This window comes from Colias eurytheme, chromosome 1 (genome assembly GCF_061535395.1).
Source record: "Colias eurytheme isolate Ceu_HAF_F1 chromosome 1, ilColEury1 Martin Lab GWU primary, whole genome shotgun sequence".
NCBI classification, from domain to species: Eukaryota; Metazoa; Arthropoda; class Insecta; order Lepidoptera; family Pieridae; genus Colias; species Colias eurytheme.
The window spans coordinates 6,529,878-6,555,843 of record NC_142980.1 but is presented as its reverse complement, the minus strand read 5'-3'; the positions used below and the strand labels follow the sequence as shown (position 1 = coordinate 6,555,843).

At 33.3% G+C, this 25,966-nt stretch overlaps 1 protein-coding gene across 8 annotated transcripts in view; it reads right to left on the bottom strand.

Annotated features, from left to right (window-relative positions):
* Positions 1-21,844, bottom strand: part of syd (JNK-interacting protein syd) — a 31,530-nt gene extending 9,686 nt beyond the window's left edge. For 4 of the 8 annotated variants that reach the window (XR_016456751.1, XR_016456755.1, XM_090102288.1 and 1 more), the window contains exons 1-18: positions 21,260-21,844; positions 19,815-19,970; positions 19,070-19,217; positions 17,183-17,299; positions 15,778-15,848; positions 14,143-14,293; positions 13,410-13,445; positions 12,855-12,872; positions 12,129-12,186; positions 11,461-11,620; positions 8,989-9,114; positions 8,577-8,701; positions 5,800-5,959; positions 2,986-3,128; positions 2,356-2,471; positions 1,589-1,743; positions 996-1,148; positions 353-394 (exon numbers count right to left, since the gene is read on the bottom strand). Coding sequence is in view for 2 of the 8 variants with exons in the window: in XM_090102288.1 (XP_089958414.1) it covers positions 353-394; positions 996-1,148; positions 1,589-1,743; positions 2,356-2,471; positions 2,986-3,128; positions 5,800-5,959; positions 8,577-8,701; positions 8,989-9,114; positions 11,461-11,620; positions 12,129-12,186; positions 12,855-12,872; positions 13,410-13,445; positions 14,143-14,293; positions 15,778-15,848; positions 17,183-17,299; positions 19,070-19,217; positions 19,815-19,970; positions 21,260-21,589 (2,265 nt within the window). In the remaining 6 variants the exon portion in view is untranslated. The remainder of the gene's footprint in view (positions 1-352; positions 395-995; positions 1,149-1,588; positions 1,744-2,355; positions 2,472-2,985; positions 3,129-5,799; positions 5,960-8,576; positions 8,702-8,988; positions 9,115-11,460; positions 11,621-12,128; positions 12,187-12,854; positions 12,873-13,409; positions 13,446-14,142; positions 14,294-15,777; positions 15,849-17,182; positions 17,300-19,069; positions 19,218-19,814; positions 19,971-21,259) is intronic. The other 4 variants (XR_016456756.1, XR_016456760.1, XR_016456754.1 and 1 more) reach the window with 4 other exon arrangements.
* Positions 21,845-25,966: the final 4,122 nt, after the last annotated feature.

The following is a 25,966-nucleotide window of genomic DNA, read 5'->3' as shown; positions in this document are numbered from 1 at the left end:
GATCGGTATTTTAGACATATATTTATTATTTGCAGCATATTATATTAGTTGTTTTTGTCGCTTAGATCGTTTAAATTAGGCAAAAGATTTTGATGGGATTTGTTAATAGATAAGGTGATTCAATAGGAAGGTAAATGTTTCCGTTAATAATTTTTTAGATTTTATTCAAAGCCGACGAAGTCGTGGGCGGAAAGCATGACTTTTGGCAAACACAATATAGAGAGTATCTTGGATTAACACATAGGATAGGTTTTATCCCGGAAATCTCACAGAAAGGGGGGGCTATGCGGGTTTATCTTTGAAAACGCGGGCGGAAAGCTAGTAATACATGATAAAAAAAGTACAAACTCACCGAATGTCTCTTAGTTTCGTTTTCCGTCATGCGCTCCTCGTACTATAGGAAAAAAGATAGTTCTCATTTCTCAATTAGGTCAGTATATTTTTTAAGCAAAATATTTCTCAAACTCACTATTAACAGGCTCACTATTAGAGCTGAGCGGCGGGCTCTCAGAGACAATAGTATCGGTGTCCTCTATATTGTCTACTAGCTTTCTGCCCGCGGCTTCGCTATGTATTAATCCAGATTACCCTCTATATGTGTGCTAAATTTAATTGTAATCGGTTCAGTAGTATTTGCGTGAAAGAGTAACAAACATCCTCACAAACTTTCGCATTTATAATATTAACTAGCTGCTCCGCGCGGTTTCACCCCCGTGGCTCCACTCCTGTTGCCCGAAGCGTGATGAAATATAGCCTATAACCTTCCTCGATAAATGGGCTATCTAACACCGAAATAATTTTTAAAATCGGATCAGTAGTTCCCGAGATTAGTGCGTTCAAACAAACAAACAAACTCTTCAGCTTTATAATATTAGTATAGATTAATAGTAGTATGGCGGATTCCTTTGGTGGCGTGGAAAGTGATACATAAAAATACATACGGTCGAATTGAGACCCTCCTCCTTATTGAAGTCCGTTAATAAGCACAAACTCACCGAGTGTCTCTTAGCCTCGTTGTCAGTCATGCGCTCCTCGTACTCGTGGTGGTCGTCCTCCACCGCGCCGGGCACGGACGCGACGCACAGTATGTGCTTGTCGCTCACCGTGAACGATTCTATCACTTCCGCTGGGTTGTTCGCGTCTATTATCTGGGGGAATTAATGTATTGTACATGATATTTAGTTTTATAGCGTTCGAATTCTTTAATAAAAAAATACATTAAAAATGAAATTTTTAAAGAATAGAAACAAATCGATCCATTCGATTCCGCCTCGTGATCAAATCAATTAAAATACACTCTTAAAAGTTTTTCATTTTAAAGTGTATTTTAATTGATATAATAATGTAGGTGGAAAATATTCAAAAAAGAGATACACTCAAAAGTCTGATTAAACCGTTATGTATAACTTTCATGCTTGATATTTGATAATAATAACAACTATTAAGGTAAATAATACGGTCTTCAAAATAAGCTCATCAGAAAACATAGCTATGATCTCTCATTCTCTCTCTGTCTGCTTATTAAAAATCATCTTATATAATTAAAAATAAACTGTATACATATCATTATGATACTAAAAATTCTCACCATAACAATGCCCTTGGTCTGTGTGCTGGAACAAATCCAGACCAGCGAAGACATATTTCTCTCCATATTATCGACAAAATGGGTGGATTGTAGTTCGGAACCAATTTGTTCTATTTCCGGAGACCCGGCTGACTGCGCCTTGCTCATTTCGTATGCTATGTAAGATATATGTGTTAATTGTATTACAGTTATAATGTTAAATGCTAATAAGAAGAAAGTTTCATATCTCATGTTAGTTTTTCATATTCGATTGAAGGAAGCTGTTTAAAAAATTGTAGAAATTATAACTTAACAACCCATTTATTTGTTTTCATGCAAATTAAAATATGCGTTAAGAAACAAAGAGGTCTTATTAAAAAAAGTTTTATTTCACAATTATTGAATCAATAATATAATTATAAAGCATGATTGAGGTAACACCTTGCCGGGATGGGCGCTGGAGAACGAAATATCCATACCAACGCCGTGCTCCAACGTTCAGACATGAATCACTTCATACAAAAAGTATACAATAATGTTTGATCGAGTCCCGAACGCGGAATAGCTTTGTTGCGACACGGTGTAGCGTAAATAAGCCTTAATTTAATATGATAAAACATATTAAATTAAGAGATTGAAAACATATTAAATGAAGAATTGGTAGAGATCACTCTTTAGTGATAAGGCCGCCCTCTGTGCTAGTTTAGCTATAAGTTTTAGTTTTTAAGCAATTTGTATAACTAGCATAGTAAAGTGTTATAAATAAATAAAATATATAAATAAATTACCTAGGCACATAGTAACGCTATCGCCAATATTACGGCCATCTGGCGACTTCCCACCGTTCAAGTTCACTGCAGCGGCACAGAGTAGCGTCATACGAGGTTCTGCTTCTGCGATGGGTCTGTTAAAGGAAATAATAAAGTATCAGTATAATATAATAATAAATAAATTCAGAAACAAGTTATACCTAAAACTAGACTACTGGTCAATGATGCGTATAAGGTTAGATTAGAATAAAGATGTTCTTCAGATATTATGGATATTATTACATCTTTTAATAAACATGAAAGCAATACAATTTAGTAAACTCAAAAGTTAAACAAAACTAATAAGAGCTCAGTCATCTTACATCATTACATGAAAAGCATTATTTATACATGAAAAAAATATTTCATTTAATTTAGAAAAAAAAAAATTGGTTGTTTGTAAAGTAGGTTTACGATCGAGATGTTTACGTGATAACGTCTTATTAGTGGCAGCGCTCGAGATGAGACGGGAGATCGGTCCGTCTCTCTCTCGTTATACCTGCGATCGCGCTCGTGAGGTTTTGGTGTGACACAAGTTTCTGAACATGTCACCCGACTAAAACGATTTTAAAAACGTTATCACGTCAATAAAGCATATATGTATCTCACCTGCAGAATACCGGCACTGGGACTGGAACACCACCGGATGATAGTGACACATTTGGACCTTTTTGTCCTTGACCGCTTTTCCCGGGCAAACTCCACCCGTAGGCTTGAGTACGGCCATCTTCTTTACGCACGTGCGCTCGAACCTAGGTAAAATTATTATTAAATTATCTTTATAAGAGAATTTAAGGTATATCTTTAATAATAATAAGTGCTTCAAACGATAGTGCAAATAAGCTATTTTGATAGTGATTAGTAATTGCGAGGATTAGAAATTAGAAGGCAAAGAATAGGAAATATGAGGTTACATATACGATTTGAAGTTAAATATATAAGCATTAATTATATAACATTTATTAAATTGAAATACTTTGTTAATACCAACACCAACAAAATACCTTATTTTACGACTATTCTACTTGGTACTTCAAAAATATTTATTTAGTCGCCAAATTATAAATTATGAAATACCAACATTACAAATAATTTATACCTACTATCAAAAATTGTCCTCGTCGTGTAATAAATATGTAATATTTTTATGGCAAAGTAGACGAACATAGTAGATTTGAAAAACTGAAATAATTGTAATTAAAATACTTCGTTAGATCTTTATCTAATAAAAAATTGACATTAAAAGTAGCGCTATAATTTCATACAAAACGAAAACAACTAATATGAAAAAAGAAATACATACCAGTAATCTTCGGATGTTTTATTTAACTTATAATACAAGGTATATTGTAGGTATGGCCATGAACTTATGTACACTATATTATGATTCATCTCTCATCAGTCTGTACGTGGTAAGATAAGCATTTCACCGATTTTAATAAACATTAACATATTATTTTATTACTTTCAACCTTGGCTGGTGCAAAATATCAACAATGAAGTGCATACTACACTTAAGCATCAACAAATATGAGTGTTCAAATTAAAAGCATTTTAACAGAAAATAACATTTTATTTTAACCAATTAATATCACAACATAGACCATGGGTGCCTGCCACTAAATATAATCTTACAAAATAATCACGTATAACAAAATATAGAAAACTCCTATAACAAAAATACATTAACTATTTACAAGCATTCAGTAAACTATCTATTTACTGAATCTCGAATTCGTCGCAAACACATCATCGTTTCAACTGAAAAAAGGAACTAACATTTAGGAAAGGAAAAAAGCAAACATGGTTACAACTAAAAACAAAAAGCGGTAATAATGCAGTGGGAGTATATAAACAAATAATTTCTTGTTGACCTTGTGTGACTGTGTGAGTATACAGTTACACGCTTGAAATTGATATTTATTATTTTATGGCATTCAAATGCTTTATAAATATAAATTTATAAAGAATAGAAAAAATTCGATCACGAGGCGGGACTTGAACCCGCATCCTTTCGCGCCATTCCGGGGCGGATGCCTGACCAATTCAGCCACTCGTGACCCGCCAGAGCAATCGAATTTATTCTATTCTTTCAGTTTTATGACGTGTCTTAGGGACACACCGCGCGCCATCTATTGGGATGATTAACATCCGCCCCGGAATGGCGCGAAAGGATGCGGGTTCAAGTCCCGCCTCGTGATCGAATTTTTTCTATTCTTTATAAATTTATAGTTACACACTTTTTCAATATTACAGATTGACATACTTAGGAATATTCCATATTTCCAATAACCCCAAAGCATTATCCCATTTAAAGACAAAGTATTAAGCATTTAGTTAGCAAAAGCTTAAATATTTAATGTAAGCTTCATATTATAAAGGTGATAATGCGTGAAAAGTGCAACGATTTACTTATTCGACTATAAAAAAATGCGCTTTTCTTGCGCTTATTTATTTTTGGCGAAATCGCTGAATCTATAAAGTCAAACATAATTTAAAAAATAATCATAAGAAAAACGGATTGCTAATAATACATGTGCAAAAGCAGCCATAACAAAGAGTCAATTAAATAACATAGAAGAAAGCAAATAAAGTAATGAGGTAATCTTAATTTCTATCTAAGAAAATTATGTTACACTGAGAGTTAATAGCAATTCTTTACGGAATTACGAAACCTAAATAGAAAAACTAACGTGTAAGGCCTTACCTAAAATGATTTTTTTTATCCATTGCCATAATAGTAATCAACTTCAAAATAAATGACACTAACTACAAACTACAAAATGGAAAAAAAATATAACAGTGACAACACATACTAACTTCAAAAAGGCAATTAGACATGGTGTTCCATACACCTAATTGTTACTACAACAATGTTTAATCTTCAACAATCTTTAACTAGCAAGTAACAAAATCTATAAACTACCACTACAAAAAAAAACAAAAAAAAAATTTTAAAGAGCATTTCATTAAAGAAACGAATCTTAAATGGCGGTGCTTATCATGGCATGCAAAAAAATAGGGAAAATTAAAATCACTAAAATGTATTTGATTTCCCTATAATAGTTTTTATCATAAATTTACAATGACAATTATGTATTTGCGATAGTAAATAATGTTTTATTTGAATTTGACAAAATATATTCTTTGGGAAAAGTTGTTCAGTTTTATGGGCTCATTACAAGTATTAATTGGGGATTTTGTTGCATTCTGTATACGTAAATATGATAATTCATATAAATACACAAATACCGTAACAAAGAAGTTTGTCAATAAACAATTTGAAATAATTAATAAAATGATTATTTTTTACTGACCCTACCATATGTCAGTGTCAGCTTTGGCCGCCATTGAAGATTCTGAACTTCGTTTCTTTAATAAAACGCGTTATACACACTATTTTTATTGTTTTTCCTCTTTTACCTGGCGAAACTGCTCGCTCCTCTCCTGCCGCCTATGGTGGTGGTCCGACAGCTGCGTCTCGAGGAAGTCCGCTTGCGTGCGCGAGTGGCGCAGCGGCGGTGACGGAGCGGCTACTGCCTTGAGGTGCGGCGTCGATAGCGGTCTCTGGGGTCGTTCCGTGCTGAAATTATTAAGGATCTCGTTAACAAACTAGTATTCCACCCGCGTCTTCGCTCCGCTTTATCTAAAAGTTAATAAATTATATACTAAAAAAAAATTGGTTGTCTGTAAAGTCGGTTTACTGACGATAATATAGTTGAACGTGACAACGTCCGATTGTGCTTCTTTGTCGCTCGTTCCACACTCTCACTTGCACTTCAAGCCTTACTTACATGAGTCATGTTTTTTCTTGGGTGCAGCCGGCTGTATCGAATTATAAAACGTTGTCACGTCAAAAAACTTCCTTCAATCGTTCTATCTATTAAAAATTTCGAGCGACGAGCACACGTGTCAAAAGTGACACTTCTTCGGCAAGATTCAAAGATACCAAACTCATCGTCTTACTCCATGACGTGACTCTATTACACTATGCGACGATATATGCAGGTTTTACTAAATGAAGGCTAAGATTGAGCTCAATGGCGTGGCTTAGAAGAGGCCTATGTCCAACAGTGGACGGAAAAAACTGAAGAGGGAGAGATATAGAACACAGAATATGCTATCCGTATCCGCTAATAGCATATTCTGTAGCTGTAACCTCCTAACTTCAGACATAAAAACATCATAAAATCGCTCCGTTGCAACAAACAAACACACATTCACATTTATTATATCAGTAAAAGTAGCTTTCCAGCAGCGGCATCGCCAGCTTAGTCAAATGTTTTCTTCTGATGGTTTTAGGCGATTATAAATCATCACAATCTATGAAAAGTATATCATATGACATACAACGCGAAGCAAATGTTATCTCAAACAATAATATAAATTCATATTATTAGCGTATAAAATCGCAAGTTGTAAGCTTAGCATTTCAATTCAAACGGACGTACACAAGGTCACAAAAATTCCAAACAACTACCTTAACACACATTTCCAGAGCAGATTAAAATTGCTTTTGACTTGCAATTATTTGATGCGATAATTTGAAACTATTCAAGGGTATGAAAATTGAAAGCTATTTATAAAGATTTAATAATAATAAATTTAGTATTTTTTGTTGTGAGTCCAATACAAAGTAATTTAACAGTGAGTCAGTAATAACAATGCAAAATCGGTTGAGTATAATACATATATGTAATTATATAATCTAATGTACACATTTTTGCACGCTCAACTTACGAGCGTGTATTGTGTTAGATATATAATATAATATCTTGTATCTATCATCTATGTAACTATGTTTAGCAAATAAAGTAATTTGGATTTGTAGACCAAAGTATTGTGTCATTTTTTAATTTATATGAAATAAGACCTAAAATTTAACATTACACAACTATATGAGATTTTTATTCGCAAAAGCTTCATATTACATATCACCAATGTGTAAATTACAAAAGTACAAATGATAACCACTTTTGAAGAAATTTGCCTTAGTTTGCTTTAATTGGAATTTATGATAAAATATCAGTGTAATTATTTGTGACAGATTCATTATTATCATACACATAGAATTTAAATTAATTTACATATCAAATAAATGAATAAATGTTTCCATTGCAGAGACACAGTGATTAAACTGTGTCCTAATGGTTTTTATAATTTGAAAACATTAAATATAGAAATAATTCAGTTAAATTAAGTTAAGGGAGACTAATTATATTTTTGAACGACATCGCATATTACGCAAGCGCGCAAACAAAAATATTACAACAATCGCAACTTCACTAGCAAATAAAATAAATGTTATATTATATTAAAATGAATATTAGATTTCATCCATCCAGTAGTTTTTACTTACTCATTTAACATTTATTTAATGATTTTTTATATTATAGGGATAAAAATCCGTCAGTAGCATATTTTGACACTAAAAAATTATAAATAAATATTGTGGCAGTCTTTCAAAATTAACATGATTATACATTTCGCAAAGCAAATCAATCTGAAGCTATTCATATTGCTACAATTTTAAAATTTGTAAGCATTCTGGAAGATTCCTTAGGATGAACATTCAATAAACGGCGCTATGAATATATGTTCCGTGACTCGTGTATCCGTACGTATATTATAATTACTTATCTCTAAAAGACTTTAATCACAATGGTACATAATATATTTCTTCTTTATATAGTACTAGAGGTCCGCTCCGGCTTCGCCCGTGGTACATATTTCGCAATAAAAGGTAGCCCATGTCCTTTCTCGGGTATCAAAATATCTCTATACCAAATTTCATGCAAATTGGTTCAGTAGTTTAGGCGTGATTGAGTAACAGACAGACAGACAGAGTTACTTTCGCATTTATAATATTATAGTATGGATATTTCAACGCTATACAGTATACATATCTCGTATCTGTGACACGAAGAAAAATTTTCCAATTTTGACCTACTGAAAGTAGTCAAATAAAATTTAATAGTAACATCTTATATATAAAATTCTCGTGTAGTAATGTTAATATGTACTTTATAGTTAAACTCCTTCTGAAACGGCTTGACCGATTCTCATGAAATTTCGTGCGCATATCGGATAGTTCTAATAGTTGGAAAACATCTATTTTTCATACCCTTAATATAAGAGGAATGCAGAACAACGTTTGCCGGGACAGCTAGTTAAAAATAAAATAAATACAGTTTAATTACCTAAAGAGTTTACTGAAAAAAGTCCAGATACTCTGCTTGCTCTTCTTATCCATGGTGGACTCAACACGACTCGCGCGCACCATTTCCGTCCAGCGGACAGCGTCTTGAAGCTCCATGAAACGTTCCTGTAATTAAAAAGGACATTGTTAGCTATATTTTATATTCTTTCCTGTTATAAAAAAGGATATTTTTAGATATAAAATATAATCTACATATGAATAAAAGTAAAAAATCAAAGCAATCGAATCATCTCGATAACTACTAAAATATTTTGAATGCATGAAAGATATTTGTATCCAGTTATTGATTCCTTTGATCTATTGGTATTTTAACCGAATATTTCTTAAAAAAGAGATTCATAGAGAATGTTTGAATGTTTAACTGCTTAGCTACTATTAGTCCCACTGTTTACCTTGTACTGATTCCTTTCCATAAGCACTCTGGCCATTTCGACGCGCGTGAACTTCCTCCGCTGCGCCATCGGAACATCGGCTTCATCCTCGTTATCCCCACCGCCGGCGTTCGAGCTCATTGTCTCCTGTAATTTATATTATTGTATCATACATCATCACGATCAGCCATTTCAGTACTATAAAAAAAAGACGGGTTGCACTCCGGGAGTGCCGGCAGAAGTGAAAACTTGATTATTAACGTTGAGCATGTTTGATATTTTGGAATGGTATCCGTCTTACGCTTTTTCGATCAGGTCACGTGTCCTGACGCGAATTTAAGATTTTATACCCATTACAGAAAAAGTGCTCAACGTCACTAAAGAAGTTTTCACTTCAATAACTAGTCTAGGGAAAAATTAAAAAAAAAATTCCTTCTAGGGAAGCACGAACTAGACCACATCTCATCAAGCCAGATTGTGGTCAAGCGCTTCCCTATTTACAATTAAAAAAAAAACTAGTTTCAATTAATAGATCTAATGAGGTCTGTTCTAGATAGATCCTAACTTAATATTATAAATGCGAAAGTAACTCAGTCTTTTTTATACAGGGTGTCCCAAAAAGTAGTGATGAACGGAAGCTGGGAGGTAGAGGACCTAGAGGGCTATCCGAATCACCCCCATGTATGTTATGCGATTTTTCGTATTTTCGGAGTTATGACGTTTTTTTCAATTTTTCATCTATCGCTGAGTACGATGAGATTTTTATTTATGGTGACGTGAATTATTGCGCTAGATGCTTGATTTTTTTTGGTGTGCTAAGCTGAAAGATAGGCCAATTCAGTATGGTAACATTTACTATCGTTAGATCTTCGAATGGAATAAAAAAAAAGAATTTAATGCCAAGAAAGATAAAATTACCCAGTACGTTCACAACTTCAAGGGCCCATAAAAAATAAAATCACATAAAAAAAGTTTTCCATTTGGCCTTTAAAAACTTGCTCTATCTATCAGGTAGCTACCCTAAAAATTTCATTTTATTATTCAGAAGGCTTCAATCGAAAAATTTAAATCTAAATGTGGTAAGTGCAAAAATTTTATTAACATGATGATCATTAAAACCAAATTAAAACCAATAAATAGGTGTTTAATTACCAGAAATTTTTAAAATAACCCCGCTGTTGCTCAATGTAAGTGCGACATCACCGTAAAAAGTTGTCTTTTAAATGTCTGAATGCCCTTTTATCATTTTTAATGGTTACTTCAGCTACTATGAATTTTCGGGTTATTTCGTCCAAATTGTGGCATTCTCTCAAGTAGCCGTGGTCTTTTTAGTATCCTCATTGAAACAAATCAATGGGGTTTAGGTCGAGGGACCTGTGAGGGGCAGGCGTCACCGGCGCATGCGCAGGCTGCAACGACCAATCCATCTTTCAGGGTATCTTTGCCCTTTAGCCTGGCTTCCACGGTCCCCGGTACATAAACTCTATCGATTTTTTTCCGTGGGGATACTACAAAGACTAGAGACTGCCACAATATGGACGAAATAACCCGGAAATTCATAGTAGCAAAAGAAACCACTAAAATGATAAAAGGGCATTCATACTTTTAAAAGACAACTTTTTACGGTGATGTCGCACTTGCACTGGGCAACAGCGGGGTCATTTTAAAAATTTATGGTAATTAAACACCTTGTTATTGGTTTTAATTTGTTTTTATTAATCATCATGTTAATTCAATTTTTGCACTTACCACATTTAGATTTCAATTTTTCGATTGAAGCCTTCTGAATAATAAAATGAAATTTTCAGGGTAGCTACCTGATAGATAGAGCAAGTTTTTAAAAGCCAAACGGAAAACTTTTTTTATGTGATTTTATTTTTTTACGGGCCCTTGAAGTGGTGAGCATACTGGGTAATTTTATCTTTCTTGGCATTTAATTCTTTTTTTATTCCATTCAAATATCTAACGATAGTAAATGTTACCATACTGAATTGGCCTATCTTTCAGCTTAGCAAACAAAAAAAAAATCAAGCATCTAGCGCAATAATTGACGTCACCATGAGTGAAAATATCATCGTACTCGGCGATAAGTGAAAAATTGAAAAAAACGTCATAACTCCAAAAATACGAAAAATCGCATAACATACATGGGGGTGATTCGGATAGCCCTCTAGGTCCTCTACCTCCCAGCTTCCGTTCATCACTACTTTTTGGGACACCCTGTATCTTCTTTACGACTCAAATGCTGAATCGATATGGATGAAATTTGGTACAATTCCGGAAATCCCACGGTAACGGGAACTATGCGAGTTTTTCTATTACTACGAAGCCACGGGCGGAAAGCTACATAATTATCTTACTAAATGTCTCGGTCTGGCAGGACACAGGAAGCTAATAATATAATGAATAAATCGCGTTTAATATCCGCAAAGTCTTATTTCTAAATATGATATACTTGCGTAGAATCAAACAAATAAACAGTATTTTTCGTACCTTCAAATGTCTAAGCTCCTCCTCCAATTGCGTAACGCGTTCCCTGAGTTTCTCTCGGGCCGAGCTGAGGTTAGCTACTTCTTCCCTAAGTATCTCTTGTTCGCCGGTCAATTCGTCCACTTTTACTATAAGATCGTCTTTAACCACGTTCAGCGCGTTTCTATTAACATGAAAAAATAGTTTTATTTATTAAAAAAAAGTAAACGATGGATCAGTCTAGATAGTCTAAAATTTCGTTAAACGCATGTATTATGTAACAAATAAATTAAATAAATAACATTATAATTAGATTATAAATTAAAATGTCATTTCAATATTATTTAAGTACATTTGGTTAACATAACCCGCTTATACTTAAAATAGGTGAAAAAAATTAACGATTCAAAAGCGCTTTAAAAGAAGTAAAATTGGATTAATAAAATTTTGTTTGAGTCTAAAGCTTAATTCTAAGCACGTCTATTTATGAAAATATTTTCAATAGCATTTCTAGCGAAAATTTTCTAAAAGTGTCTCATTAATAGTGAATATTAAATGAATACATATTTTATGAATTAATTTAAAGGCAACGTATCCGTTCGCAATTAATAACGTTATCTTTAAACATTAATAAATACGAATTTATGAGCTTCAATAAACAATGACTTTCTGTGTGATAATATCATACTCACTTGGTGGCCAAAAGTTCGTTGTTCTCCAGGATAAGATTTTCCACTTCCTTGCCCATTCCTGTTAATAAAATTTAAATGAAAATACAGTTGTATGTGCATAAACATTATACTTTTTAATTCAAATGTCAAAGTTGTTATTTTATCTATACTCAGGCCCCGGAATCACAGACACAATAGAACATCTATTGTGTCGTGGACCGATCGGGCCGTTCGGGGCTCAATGGGTTAATTATTAACATAGTAAATGGGTGTTTATGACCACTAATGTGTAAAAAAGCAATTTCGTTATTAAGTTATTTTAAATAAAGAAATATAACATTTGAAATATTTAAAGCGCTTTAAGCTTTTTATTCTTACTATTCAGCTGTATCAAATACAAATTAAAATAACTTTACAAATAAACGTAATTGAACCAGTTAAGGAAATTATGATTAATGATGTTAATGTTTTCTATATTAGCTTTACATGAAAATAATGGGAAAATTATGTTATAAATGACATCGTTACACATTTAACGATAACCAAGCGATGAATGAAACTAATCATGTATAATTTAATGAACACAAAATGTATGTAAATCTATTGTTCTACAAAATAGCAAAATATTTACTATCATTATCATAAACATTAATCAATCGACCGTATTACCGAATCTAATAAAATAATAATAAGAGTTGTTATGTATGTTAGTATATCCCCAAATATTAAATAAACAATATTACTCACCGAAATAATTATCGTTAACTGCAATGTGTTGTTGCAACGTATTGTTAGAACGCATGTAAATAGAACAAACAGCATTAGATAACATAGCCGGGCACATATTATTCAAAACATCAAGATATTCAATACAAAAGTAGAAGAAAATATTAATTAATTTATCTATGTCTCATATATTATTCATTGAACTTTAAAAGCACGAAAACTCGTCTTCAGAAATCATTCCAATAAAATGCATTCAAAAGTTAGTATAAAAAGCTAAGCAACAACTTTACGTCCCGACTTTTTTTGTTTCTATACATTATGTATGCGAAGAAAACATGCTGATAGGTACATTACATTTGTTTAAAAATTCACAATAATAAACGTCTTGGTGAAATTACAAAATTGTATTGTGATGAATTGCCAATTAAATGTAAATTATTAGCACGCAAACAATTGCTTGTGTAAAAAACATATGAAATAAGCAATCACGCAAAAAAATACTCGAATAACATATGATATGATAATTGGCTTAATGATTCATGAATAATAGATTCGGTTTATAAAAGCATGCATTACCTGACGACGCGTATTCTCCCGGGTGGACCCAGCTGCCTAATGTATGGAAAATAAAATTATTTTAATATAATTATACATTCGAATATGTAAATCGTTTTCTAAATTAGAAGCACGAGCTAAATATATTCAATCTTGTATTATTTTTTTACATCCAGTTCCTAAGTAACATAATATAAATAATTAACCTTTTAGGCGAATTAATTGACTATCATTAATACCAAAAATAAATAAGAGTTGAATGAATAGGAATATTTATATGGTATTGATAATTTCACACACTTGTTACAATTTATCTTTTAGAAGATAATATTAGATGTTTTCGTTTTACTGTCTTGTCTGTATAACCGCTTTTCATGAGACTTTAGCGGGCAGACAGAATTCTTATTTGATATAATATGTACATGATCCCTGACAGTTATCAGACTATTTATTTAACACGGGCGAAACCGGGGAGGACTGCTAGTATTAATATATAGATTTTTATCACCCGAAGTAAAGACACCGATTCATCAACATCTACCAGTCGCTTTTATATACATATTTAGTTTCGATATAATTGGCCCTCATCACAGCTGCAGCGCTGAGCGAGTAGAGGCAATCACGATAGTGAGGAACGCTTAAATGTCCATGATCAGCCATCATCGACGATCATGGCCCAACAAGGCCAACACTGCCCATTGTTGAAGAGGGCTTATAAGATTCATCATTCCAGAGAACTGGTGATGAAACCTACCGGTTATATCACCACCATCATCACCGTCCACCATAGTAGCGTCTGTGTCGTGGAACGCCAGCTCTTGGTACAGCGTGTTGCCGCATCGTCTCTCGCTCTTGGTCTGCGACTTGCCCGTGTTGGTACTTGGCGGCGCCACTGGGGATGTGGCCTGAAAGTATCAACAATGTTAGAAAAGAATAACGGTTAGGCAGTAAGATAGAAATCCAAGAATAAGAAAAGCTTAGGTAGGAGTAGGAAATGCATGACAGCTGACATCGATAAAGCACACCAAAAATGGCATTCGATAAATCATAAAATTATCCGACCCTAATGTGGTATTTCAAACATTGAAGTTAAACACAGGTAAATATGAACAAACAATAAGTACGAAGCAGTCCACAAAAAAATTACATAATAGGAAGCTCTCGAGTAACATTAAAACCTATTTCGTTCCATCGCTAATTAGATCAATTCAAATTAAGAAAACATAACTGTCAATTGTCAAACGTCACGTCATATAGCCAACGTGTAAATAAAATGAGATGTTCTGTTTTTAATTTCGGATCTGCATTGATAGTTTTATTATTAGCAATGTGTAAGCAAGTTGTAACGCTGAAATGTTACCAGTGTTCGACTACGTATAACCTGGAGTGCCTTTCGAACAATTTAAATAGAAGATACTTGAGGGATTGTAATTCGAGCAGAGTTGGTTTGGCCCCGGTTTGTCGATTACTGTCACAGGTGCAATATTTCACAGAAGACCAAGACATGACGGTGATACGAGAATGTGCATACATATACACGGAACCACTTAAATGTGTGCAATCGAAATTCAGTAATTTGCACTATTCCTCGTCCTGTGAGTGCAGAGAGGACGGCTGCAATCGTGCTTGGACGCAGCACAAGAAGTTATTTCTGTATATTCTTACCGTAATAGGGATTTTATCAATAAAGTAGTACGTAACATCTGCCTATTATTATCAGTTCAATATATAATAATCCACAAGCTCTGTTAAGTTTTAGCAAGAACAATTTTTGGATATAAAAAGGATACACTTTGGCTGACATGAACAAATTGAAGACTTGTTAATTTTTTTTTATCATCCAGCATGAATATTAAAACGAGAATTTAAATTTTTAAAAATGAAATGTCGACAGCTTTGTCGAATAAAAAATAGGATTTTTGGATAATTTTTGGATATAAAAAGGATACAATTTGGCTGACATGAACAAATTGAAGACTTGTTAATTTTTTTTTATCATCCAGCATGAATATTAAAACGAGAATTTAAATTTTTAAAAATGAAATGTCGACAGCTTTGTCGAATAAAAAATAGACAGTGACTAGTTTATAAGTTGCCTAATGAATTTTCAAACCGGCCTTGTGGTTAAGACAGAAATCACTTCCTTCCAAAATGGCAAACATTGTCCTTTCAAATATACAAACACTATTTCAAAAAATCTTGTTTCTAATTTTGAGTGCGGTTTCACTGCTTGCTAATAATGTGCCTGATAGCCTTATTATACATGTTTTTACGTAAATTTATCAGAAACCTGCCCGACCCAGACTTCAGCAACGACACACAACATAACTGCTACATAAAAAAAATAAAAGAAAGCTGTAAAAATTTTTTTTTATTAAAGTTATATCACCTGACTCTGCTGCGTTATAGGGTCAGTTTGGTGAGCCCGCTCAACCGTTGTTACTGCCGCTAATTCAGAGCCTATAACCAAACCAAAAATATATTAATTATATATTGGCGTATTTAACTACTATGACAGTAGTCACGTAATAATGACTTAGTAGTGCTTTTCTAGCAATAATGAGGGAGGATGAGTAGTTAATAACAAACACATTTCTCGCTACACATCCTCCCACATTATTGGTTGAAAAGCACCCTTAAACCTAAATTTAATACATAATTTTACACAATATTTGCGTAAATTCATATAAATCAACAGTTAATTAGCCTGTGACGATACGTATTTACGTATGTGTCGGAAATTTCTTACTAATTATTATTGATTAAATAGAGGTTCAAAACGAATCAGAGGAGTACAGAGTATTCTGTACTCCTCTGATTCGTTATATTCTAGATTTATTTTTATCTCCAATGTAATATTGATTAAATTTTCGGGTCGACGCAAAATGGGCCGCCGTCCTCAGCCATCTGTGGCCATCGACAACCCACTTGACACATTTTTTTCATATATTTATTATTTACACTTTTACTTACGCCGACCCTTGCACTTCTATAACAGCCACAATAATAGTTAATTATTTAGCGAAAAACAAGTCCCATTATCCCGATAACAATCTCTACTAACTAACAAGCCAAAGATGCTAACAAGTCATAAAAGTAAAAAAAAATGTGGCAGTAATTGCGTTATTTATTCAATAATAAAAAATGTAAGTACAGAAATATCCAAATCCAGGACCAAAAGTATATCAAATATTCAATAGTTTTCATTGATGGGCACATCATATCTTCGCTTTTCACGAAGCGCCGTTCATATTTTTTTATAAAGATTATGAAAAGTAGAATGTAATAAGGAGACAATCATTTTGAATCATGCTTGATATTATAACGATTGTTTATAAACAAGATCATGAGATAAGATCGCTGTTATTAAAATACAAATAAGTTATAGATAATGACTAATAGTCATAGTATTCAAATATTTAAAAGTATAGTTATGTATTTTTTTGTCCTATCAAATCAAAACATTGTTTTTTCTCAATTACCACATACATATTTATAAGCATAGATAGATTTGATGCTTCTCAAACACGAAAAGGCCAACACCGCATCTACTAAGTAAAATAAAACATAATATGTAACAGCAGTGCCGGTGTAAGGGCCACTGAAACCCCGGGCGAAAATATTGTGGCGCACACTTTCTGAAGATTTGTACCAGGAGAGGCAAGAGACTGCAACTTCAGACCTTGGCGCCCCCCAGAATTTGTCGCCCTGGGCCATCGCCCCCCCCCCCCCCCCCCTAACGCCGGCACTGTGTAACAGATATACAATAAATAAAAGAAAAGATCATGCCATACCGATAGGTGGTGACGATGGTGATGACGAAAGGCTCACTGGACTGCCAGGAATGCTCTCTGTCTGCTCAACAACATTCACAGAACCTTCGAGAGAAGCAAACCCAAACGAAATAGGACCTGAACAAAAATCATATCTTTAATAGCTAATAAGAAGAACTTAAACACGTAAAAAATGTGTAACCAAATAATTTAAACAAAAAACTTAATATAAATTCCAAAAAAAAATCAAACTATTCCTAAACCCCGACAGATAAATTCTACAAACAATCTAGAAATAAGCTTAAGCTAAGATCATGTTAAAGCAGTTATGACATCAGATTTGGAAATAGTAAAGTATTTTAAAATTCAAATTGAAACCAACACCGAATACACATTTAATAAACACATACAGGTAAATTAGCTTGGAGAAATTTTTGCATATGTAGTGGTGTGTATATTACTCAGATCTTAGAGCGCGTTTCCACTATATCGTTCTGGCCTATACAAAAATGTTTCGATATCCTAACATTACTATTTAATTTTATACTTATTCCTAGCAACACTTTTGTTTTCAATAAAAACAAGTTTTTATTTGAAAGAAAATGGTTTTGACTTTATAAAAAAAAATATATCATTCAATTTTACGTCCTTGAGCAAACGACAAGGCGACTACCGTGAAACAATAAAATATCGTGTCCATAATAATTTGTTTCATAATTAATATTTGACCATAATAATTACGAAACAAAACAAATAAATAAATCGTCACTTGATAGTGGAAAGTGGAAACACGCACAAAACCAGAATAAACCAGTTTACGCTGTCCGCAGGTGCCACGTGCAGTCGTTTGGTAACGTTAGAACATAAAGCACATTTCATTCAAAAATTATAATTATTATGTACGTAGTTTAATTGATAAATTTTGTATTTGTTGATTGTTGTTATTATTTGTTATTATTGTTATAATATTTGTTGAAGTGAATTACATGTCCCGCAGCCGGAGGCCCCAAATGAAAACTCAGATGTACTTAAAAACTACATTTAATAGCTAAAATGAGACTTTTACACCCATGTCTGCACGATGCAGACCGGAGTTAAAGAATGAATTTATACAGTTTAATAATTATAAAGACGTAAGCTTGGATGCTAACTAAGGGAAATCGCATCCACATTCTATTCCCGTGCGAACGGCGTATTCAGCAGTTTTGTATGAAGGCAGGGCCATAACTAGTGTTTAATTTGTGTGTAAGTGTTGTAACTTTATATTGTTAATTCAATATGGCTCCAGTGTTAAAACATGGTCTTTTTTTTTTTTTTTTTTTGTGTGGTGTCTCTCAATGTTAGCCAGAAGGGCTTCTACATTTTAACGCGGACGCGGGGGTGAACTGAAGGTTCACCCTGGTAGCGACATGCACAAGGGCGTCCCCCCTTGACGGGGGAAAACATGGTCGAGGCAAGCCTTTGACTTCTCAAACTAAAGAATTAAACTTTAAATGTCGTTTCTTTTTCAGGTTAGTAAATTTTTCATTTTAGTAACATTGTTAATGTAAAAGTTATATGTATGTTAAATGTGCAAATATTAAAATAAAGTCTCATCTTTTTCAGAGGAGAAACACATATAGTTTAATTTAAAATCCCTTATATATATGTATAAAATAAAAACTAAAAATAAAATGTTGTTTTATTTTATTTGCTGACCATACACTACTACAAACGCAAAAATTTCTCCAAGCTAATTTACCTGTAACTATAAACATAATAATACAATTGACTGTACAAGTAAACAGACAAAAAGAATCAAGTATAAAGATCGTGATAATTATGTATGGGGTGCTTCAAGAGCCAAAGATTTCATATAGATACTATGTAGAAGGAGAAAAACATAAAGCATGTAGCATGATCGCTCACCACTAGACCTCCCAACAGGATTTAGGCCAAGCCTACCACGAACTTCGCTGCGATCACTCGCGGTGCTTAGCAGGAGTTTGGTTCGCTCCATGTAATCCATATGCGTCTTGAAAAGCTCAGTGTAGCGTTCATGCAGTTTGGCATATTCCTAGATGTAAAGGATTTTATTAAATCTATACAAATATTATAAAGCTAAAGAGTTTGTTTCTTAGCTTTGAACGCGCTAATCTCGGGAACTACTGGTCCGATTTGAAAAATTCTTTCGGTGTTAGATAGCCCCTTCATTGAGGAAGGCTATAGGCTATATGCTCGTGTCATCTCGCTAAGACCAACAGGAGCGGAGCCACGAGGGTGAAACCGCGCGGAGCAGCTAGTTATCTATACATGAATAAAAAGTATTAAATTATGTGATCCTTTATCATGATTGACTTTCAGTAGAATTTTTCTTCCTATGGAATTATGATACATAAGTGAATATGAAACATGAATGGTAGAAGTTGTATATTCAAATTTTGTCAGATATCTATGACAAAAAACTTTAATCTTTAATATATTCACTGCTATAGATGTTGAATACATCAATCTAGACTAAAACATTATAGAGCTCTGTTGGCTACAAGCCAGAAATACTTCAGAGGTGAATGATAACAATACTTTTTTGCATACTCCTGCATCGTTTGATTGCATCTCATACTTCAAAATCTAGTTGGTTAGGTAGCTAATATGGTTATATTTATTAACAAACCTTTTTCAATTCATTTTCCCGCTCTTCCAACCTGCTGGCGTGGTCCAGAGAATTCTTATGCTTCAACTCAAGCATCCGGACAATACTGTCGAGTGCCTCAAGTCTGCCCGTAAGATCTTTTCTCTCGCCTTCATAGTGATCTTCAGCTTCAAGTAACTGTTTATGATATAACCAAAGATCAATATTTAAACTATGAAGCATATATGACTATTTTAACTATGAAGATTTCTGAATGAAGAGAATAATTCTATTGTTATCATTAGTATTACCTAACATTGCATTTAAACATGAACTACTTTAATCACTCAGGCCCCGGAACCACAGACATAATAGAAAATCTATTGTGTCGTGGACCGATCGGGCCGCTTGGGGCTCAATGGGTTAATGATATTATTACATACCTAAATTTGTAAACTTAATTAGTTGAATGTGTTGAACAAGAAATACACACAATAACAAAAATATACATTAATCTCACATCTTCAGTATCCCGCCTACTCAAATTGTTAAGTAGTAACGATTTGAGTAGGCGGAATACACTTTAAATAATATTTTCATATAAACGCTAAAATATAGATGTTTATGTTGTGATATAAAAGAAATGTTATAGATACCAAGTTTTACATATTTTATTTATATATTGCAAATTTAAAATTAAAATAAAATATAAGTATGAAACAAAAAATATTCTTATTAGATCCAACAAAGGTGAGTATAATTTTAAATATAAAACTTAGGTGAATTATATTACATGTGTTTATCTTTTGCATAAGGTGAGATCATTGTTTATTCATTTGGTCAGTAATGACTTTATAAAGATGTCATAATGCATTTTTGGAAGCATTCGATTGAGAATAATGTTTATTGTGTAATAGCAACATGTTTTGTCTCACTCAAGAGTACCTCAGCTTAATTTCTACTTAATTACCGTTTTGTGGTTTTTCATGAATGAAATGATTATATCTATAATATTAGAAATTGTTTTAATATGATGAAATAATATTGTTTAAAAGTTGTTATGTTTTATGAAATCAATAAACAATATCAACTTGATAAGAGTTAAAAACCTTGAAATTAAACCATTTTTAATACATTAATGCAGGCCCACATAAGTATTATATATATATATATATATATATATATATATATATATATATATATTTTTGACATATCAAGAAGGTAGGTTAAAACTTAAAAGCCAACCTAATTATGCAAGAATGTTAATGTAATGCCTTACTACCTTACCTTGAAATTAAGATAACAGAATGGGAGACACATTTTAAACATGAGGTGATATCATTATAGTAAAAATAAAGACACAGTTTAATTAAATAAATAGTAAACTGTTACGAAAACAGAATTCAGAATAAATAATGACCTTGTTATATGCAACAAAGGAAGCTAAGTGAATGTCTAAGACTACAAAAATATTTTTAACTGCTCACCTTCTGTTCCGCATGCTTCCTCGCCGCCTTCTCGCGTTCATATTGCGTGACCAGTTGTTCGTTGTCTTCCCGCAATAATTCCAGTTCCACTTCATGCTCCTGGTTGGTTTGGTAGGCAGAATCTAAACACTCCAGAACGTTAACCAGCAACGGCATCAATGTTTTCACTACATCTTCATCGTAGCGCGCTATCATACGTTCAAACTCTTGGTAAATACTTCCAGCCAGGGTCTGTACCTTCTCCGACATCACTACGTGTGAGTCTTCATGGGTGCCGTATATGGTTTCCGCCGTGACATAGCCACTACTCGAACTGTCTTCGAAATTCATGTTTACAAGTTGAACAATTTTTAATATATTATTAACGCCTTGTTAGAGCAATTAATAAATTTTACGGGACAACATGATTATGAGTTTTGTATACAATAATGCACTGTCCTATTATTGTTAGTATATTTTAGAAATAAGAAAACGATGCAGCCATATTAATTTTCGGAAAGGGAAATATGTAAATATAATATAGAAGAAGGTAGAAAAATAAAAAAAATATATTAAACCATTTGATTGATTGACGTATTTTTACTGTACTGCGATTAACGATTGACGTTGTAAGAGCTTCCGATTTATCATAGACTGTCATAGACACTTAATGTGTGTACTTCCGGGTTTTGATGATACCATATCATAATTTAGTTCATAGCAAAAAAAATGCTACAAATAAACATTGTTATTTAATTTTCACATATTTTATGACTTAAAAGAAGTAAATTTATAAAAAAAAAAAACATAAAATTATTACTAATTTTATTCCTTATAAATGAATTTGAATGTTGGTCTGTTTTATAAATTACTTAATAATGCTTATTATCAGAGGCGGCCTTAGGGGGTGGCGAACGGGGCAATCGCCCGGGGCCTCGCTCTTGCAGGGGCCTCGCGCAACAAGCAACCACCCAAGCAAATTTAAAAAAATGAAAATGTGTGCGTGTACTGAGTATGTTCATGCGTGTGTATGAAGGAAACGACGATATTATCTCGGTGCTGAAATACATAATAGAAAACAAATTAACTGAAGTTTACCCCACTATCGAAATAGCCCTGAGAATTATTGCCACCACACCTGTGACAGTTGCGTCTGCTGAAAGGAGTTTTTCGAGGCTTAAAATTATTAAAACATATTTGAGGAATTCGATGACACAAGATCGGCTTTCAGCCCTTGCTATTCTTTCAATCGAAAGTGACGTAGCTCATTCGTTGGATTATTGTGCTTTAATTAAAGATTTTAGCCTTAGGAAAAGCCGCAAACATCAATTTTAAAATTTATCATCTCTGTATTTGTTAATTTGGTAAATCTTTCTATGTATAAATATACAGGGTGTCCCAAAAAGTAGTGATATACTGAAGCTAGGAGGTAGAGGACCTAGAGGGCTATCCGAATCACCCCCATGTATGTTATGCGATTTTTCGTATTTTCGGAGTTATGACATTTTTTCAATTTTTCATCTATCGCTGAGTACGATGAGATTTTTATTTATGGTGACGTCAATTATTGCGAAGGATGCTTGATTTTTTTTGTGTGCTAAGCTGAAAGATAGGTCAATTCAGTATGGCAACATTTACTATCGTTAGATCTTTGAATGGAATAAAAAAAAATTAAATTCCAAGAAAGATAAAATTACCTAGTATGTTCACCACTTCAAGGGCCCGTAAAAAAATAAAATCACATAAAAAAGTTTTCCGTTTGGCTTTTAAAAACTTGCTTTATCTATCAGGTAGCTACCCTGAAAATTTAATTTTATTATTCAGAAGGCTTCAATCGAAAAATTGAAATCTAAATTTGGTAAGTGAAAAAATTGAATTAACATGATGATTAATAAAAACAAATTAAAACCAATAAAAAGGTGTTTAATTACCAGAAATTTTTAAAATGACGCCGCTGTTGCTCAGTGCAAGTGCGACATCACCGTAAAAAGTTGTCTTTTAAATGTCTAAATGCCCTTTTATCGTTTCTAATGGTTTCTTCTGCTACTATGAATTTCCGGGTTATTTCGTCCAAATTGTGGCAGTCTCTCGTCTTTGTAGTATCCCCACGGAAAAAAATCAATAGGGTTTATGTCCGGGGACCGTGGAGGCCAGGCTAAAGGGCAAAGATATCTTGAAAGATGGATTGGTCGTTGCAGCCTGCGCATGCGCCGGTGACGCCTGCCTTAAAGCCTGGCCTCCACGGTCCCTCAACCTAAACCCCATTGATTTGTATCAATGGGGATACCAAAAAGACCTCGGCTACTTGAGAGAATGCCACAATTTGGAAGAAATAACCCGGAAATAATAAAAATGATAAAAGGGCATTCAGACATTTAAAAGACAACTTTTTACGGTGATGTCGCACTTGCATTGAGCAACAGCGGGATTATTTAAAAAAAATCTGGTAAGTAATTAAACACCTATTTATTGGTTTTAATCAGAGATGTAGCGGAGCTTCGATTCCGGTTCCGTTAAGTCGGAACTTCCGATTATTATTACACTTTCGATTCCGACTTCGGTTCCGATACTTTTGTATCGGATGTTAATCGGAGGTCGAACGAAACAAAGCGGGCGGCGCGCGACGGCCTGTGCCGAACAGGTTCATACATGTCGCGCGGGGAATCCCCCGACCCCCACTACGTGCACTCTATCATCAATTATTTTTTCACTTGTTAGTTGTTATTATTTGTTACGCCCAAGACACGTTTATAGGTTATAGATAATTGTTTTGATTTTTGCGGCTTATTATCAATGAAAGTGATCTGTTTTTGTGTGGGATAATGAAACCTAAGTCCAGTTGTATTTGGAACTACTTCAATGAAGTTAATTCAGATTCGGCAAAGTGTAAACTGTGTATGAAGACGTATTCAAGAAAGGGAGGTACGACAACGTCCTTAAAAAGTCATTTGAAGTCTGTCCATGCCACTGAATATGAAGAATTCATTAAGTCAGAAACTGAAAAAAAAGATACTGTACAGCCTTCGACTTCGACGCCCCTTCAGGATGCTAAAAAACAAATGACTTTAAAAGAAACTTTGCTGAAGAATACAAAATGGTGCACTTCTCATGCTAAATCTAAGGAAATTGACAGATTAATTTCGGAAATGATTGCTTTGCAAGACCTTGTTCATAAAGTACAATACATTAGGTACTTTTGGTGTCCATTTTGATTTAATTTGCTTTAGCTATTGTTCATTTATTGTAATGTCACTAAATGTAACACGCTACTTTGGGTTTAAATTTTAATTAAACTTTAAATTCATTAATTTTATCTTTTGTTCATTTGGAATTATGCCAATTTTTTTTCACAGTTGTTTTTTATTTTATAATAAAAAATAAAAATGAAAAGAATTGACTATAAATCATGTTTTATTTGTCCTTAAACAAACTGACCCTGCCTCCGATTTCGATTCCGATTCCGATAAACCAAATTTGAAAACTCCGATTCCGATTTCGGTTCCGATAAAACTACCTCCGTTACATCCCTGGTTTTAATGATCACCATGTTAATAAAATTTTTGCACTTACCATATTTAGATTTCAATTTTTCGATTGAAGCCTTCTTAATAATAAAATGAAATTTTTAGGGTTGCTACCTGATAGATAGAGCAAGTTTTTAAAAGCCAAATGGAAAACTTTTTTTATGTGACTTTATTTTTTATGGGCCCTTGAAGTTGTGAACATACTGGGTAATTTCATATTTCTTGGCATTTAATTCTTTTTTTATTCCATTCGAAGATCTAACGATAGTAAATGTTACCATACTGAATTGGCCTCTCTTTCAGCTTAGCACACATAAAAAATCAAGCATCTAGCGCAATAATTCACGTCACCATAAATAAAAATCTCATCGTACTCAGCGATAGATGAAAAATTGAAAAAAATGTCAAAACTCCGAAAATACGAAAAATCGCATAACATACATGGGGGTGATTCGGATAGCCCTCTAGGTCCTCTACCTCCCAGCTTCCGTTCATCACTACTTTTTGGGACACCCTGTATAAATATTATAAAACTCAAATTTTATTCATTTGTATAACTTTATCATTTCTCCTCAAATATGACAAATACTTAAACCAAACAACCAGACCTACTTTCGCATCACATACATTTCACAAAGAGCAAAGGGCCTCGCAAAGGGCCTGCCGCCCGGAGCCTCGCAATGGGTAAGGCCGCCGCTGCTTATTATTATAGACGAAACTGAAAATCTAGGAATTTTTAGTTGTTATCAATGATCGAAATATTCAAGGCATTCCATCGCGATCGTTTCAATACAATGAGAGATTTTGTAAAAAGGAGTAGGTAGGTACACATGGTTTGCGCATCTACGCAGTTGTCTGAACTGTTTATTATGCATTTTTTTAGGGTTTCATGGTTAAATGATAAGAAACAGGACATTGAATATAAATTATGTATATGTACTTATCACACCCGTGGCAGCCTATTTGTTTAGTTATGAAAATAATATTTTAAATATTTTTTGTTACAACATAGCAGGATTAAAATATAAAAACCAATATCCTTTAAAAATAATTTTTTTTTTATTTTATGTATAAAAATAATCTACAGCATAATATAATAATTAATTAATATAATATGTAGGTTGTAATTGGCCTCGTTTGAGTTTTTCTCAAATTAATTTCGATTTAAATATCGTTTGTCGTTTTGTTACAATTGTATCCATAA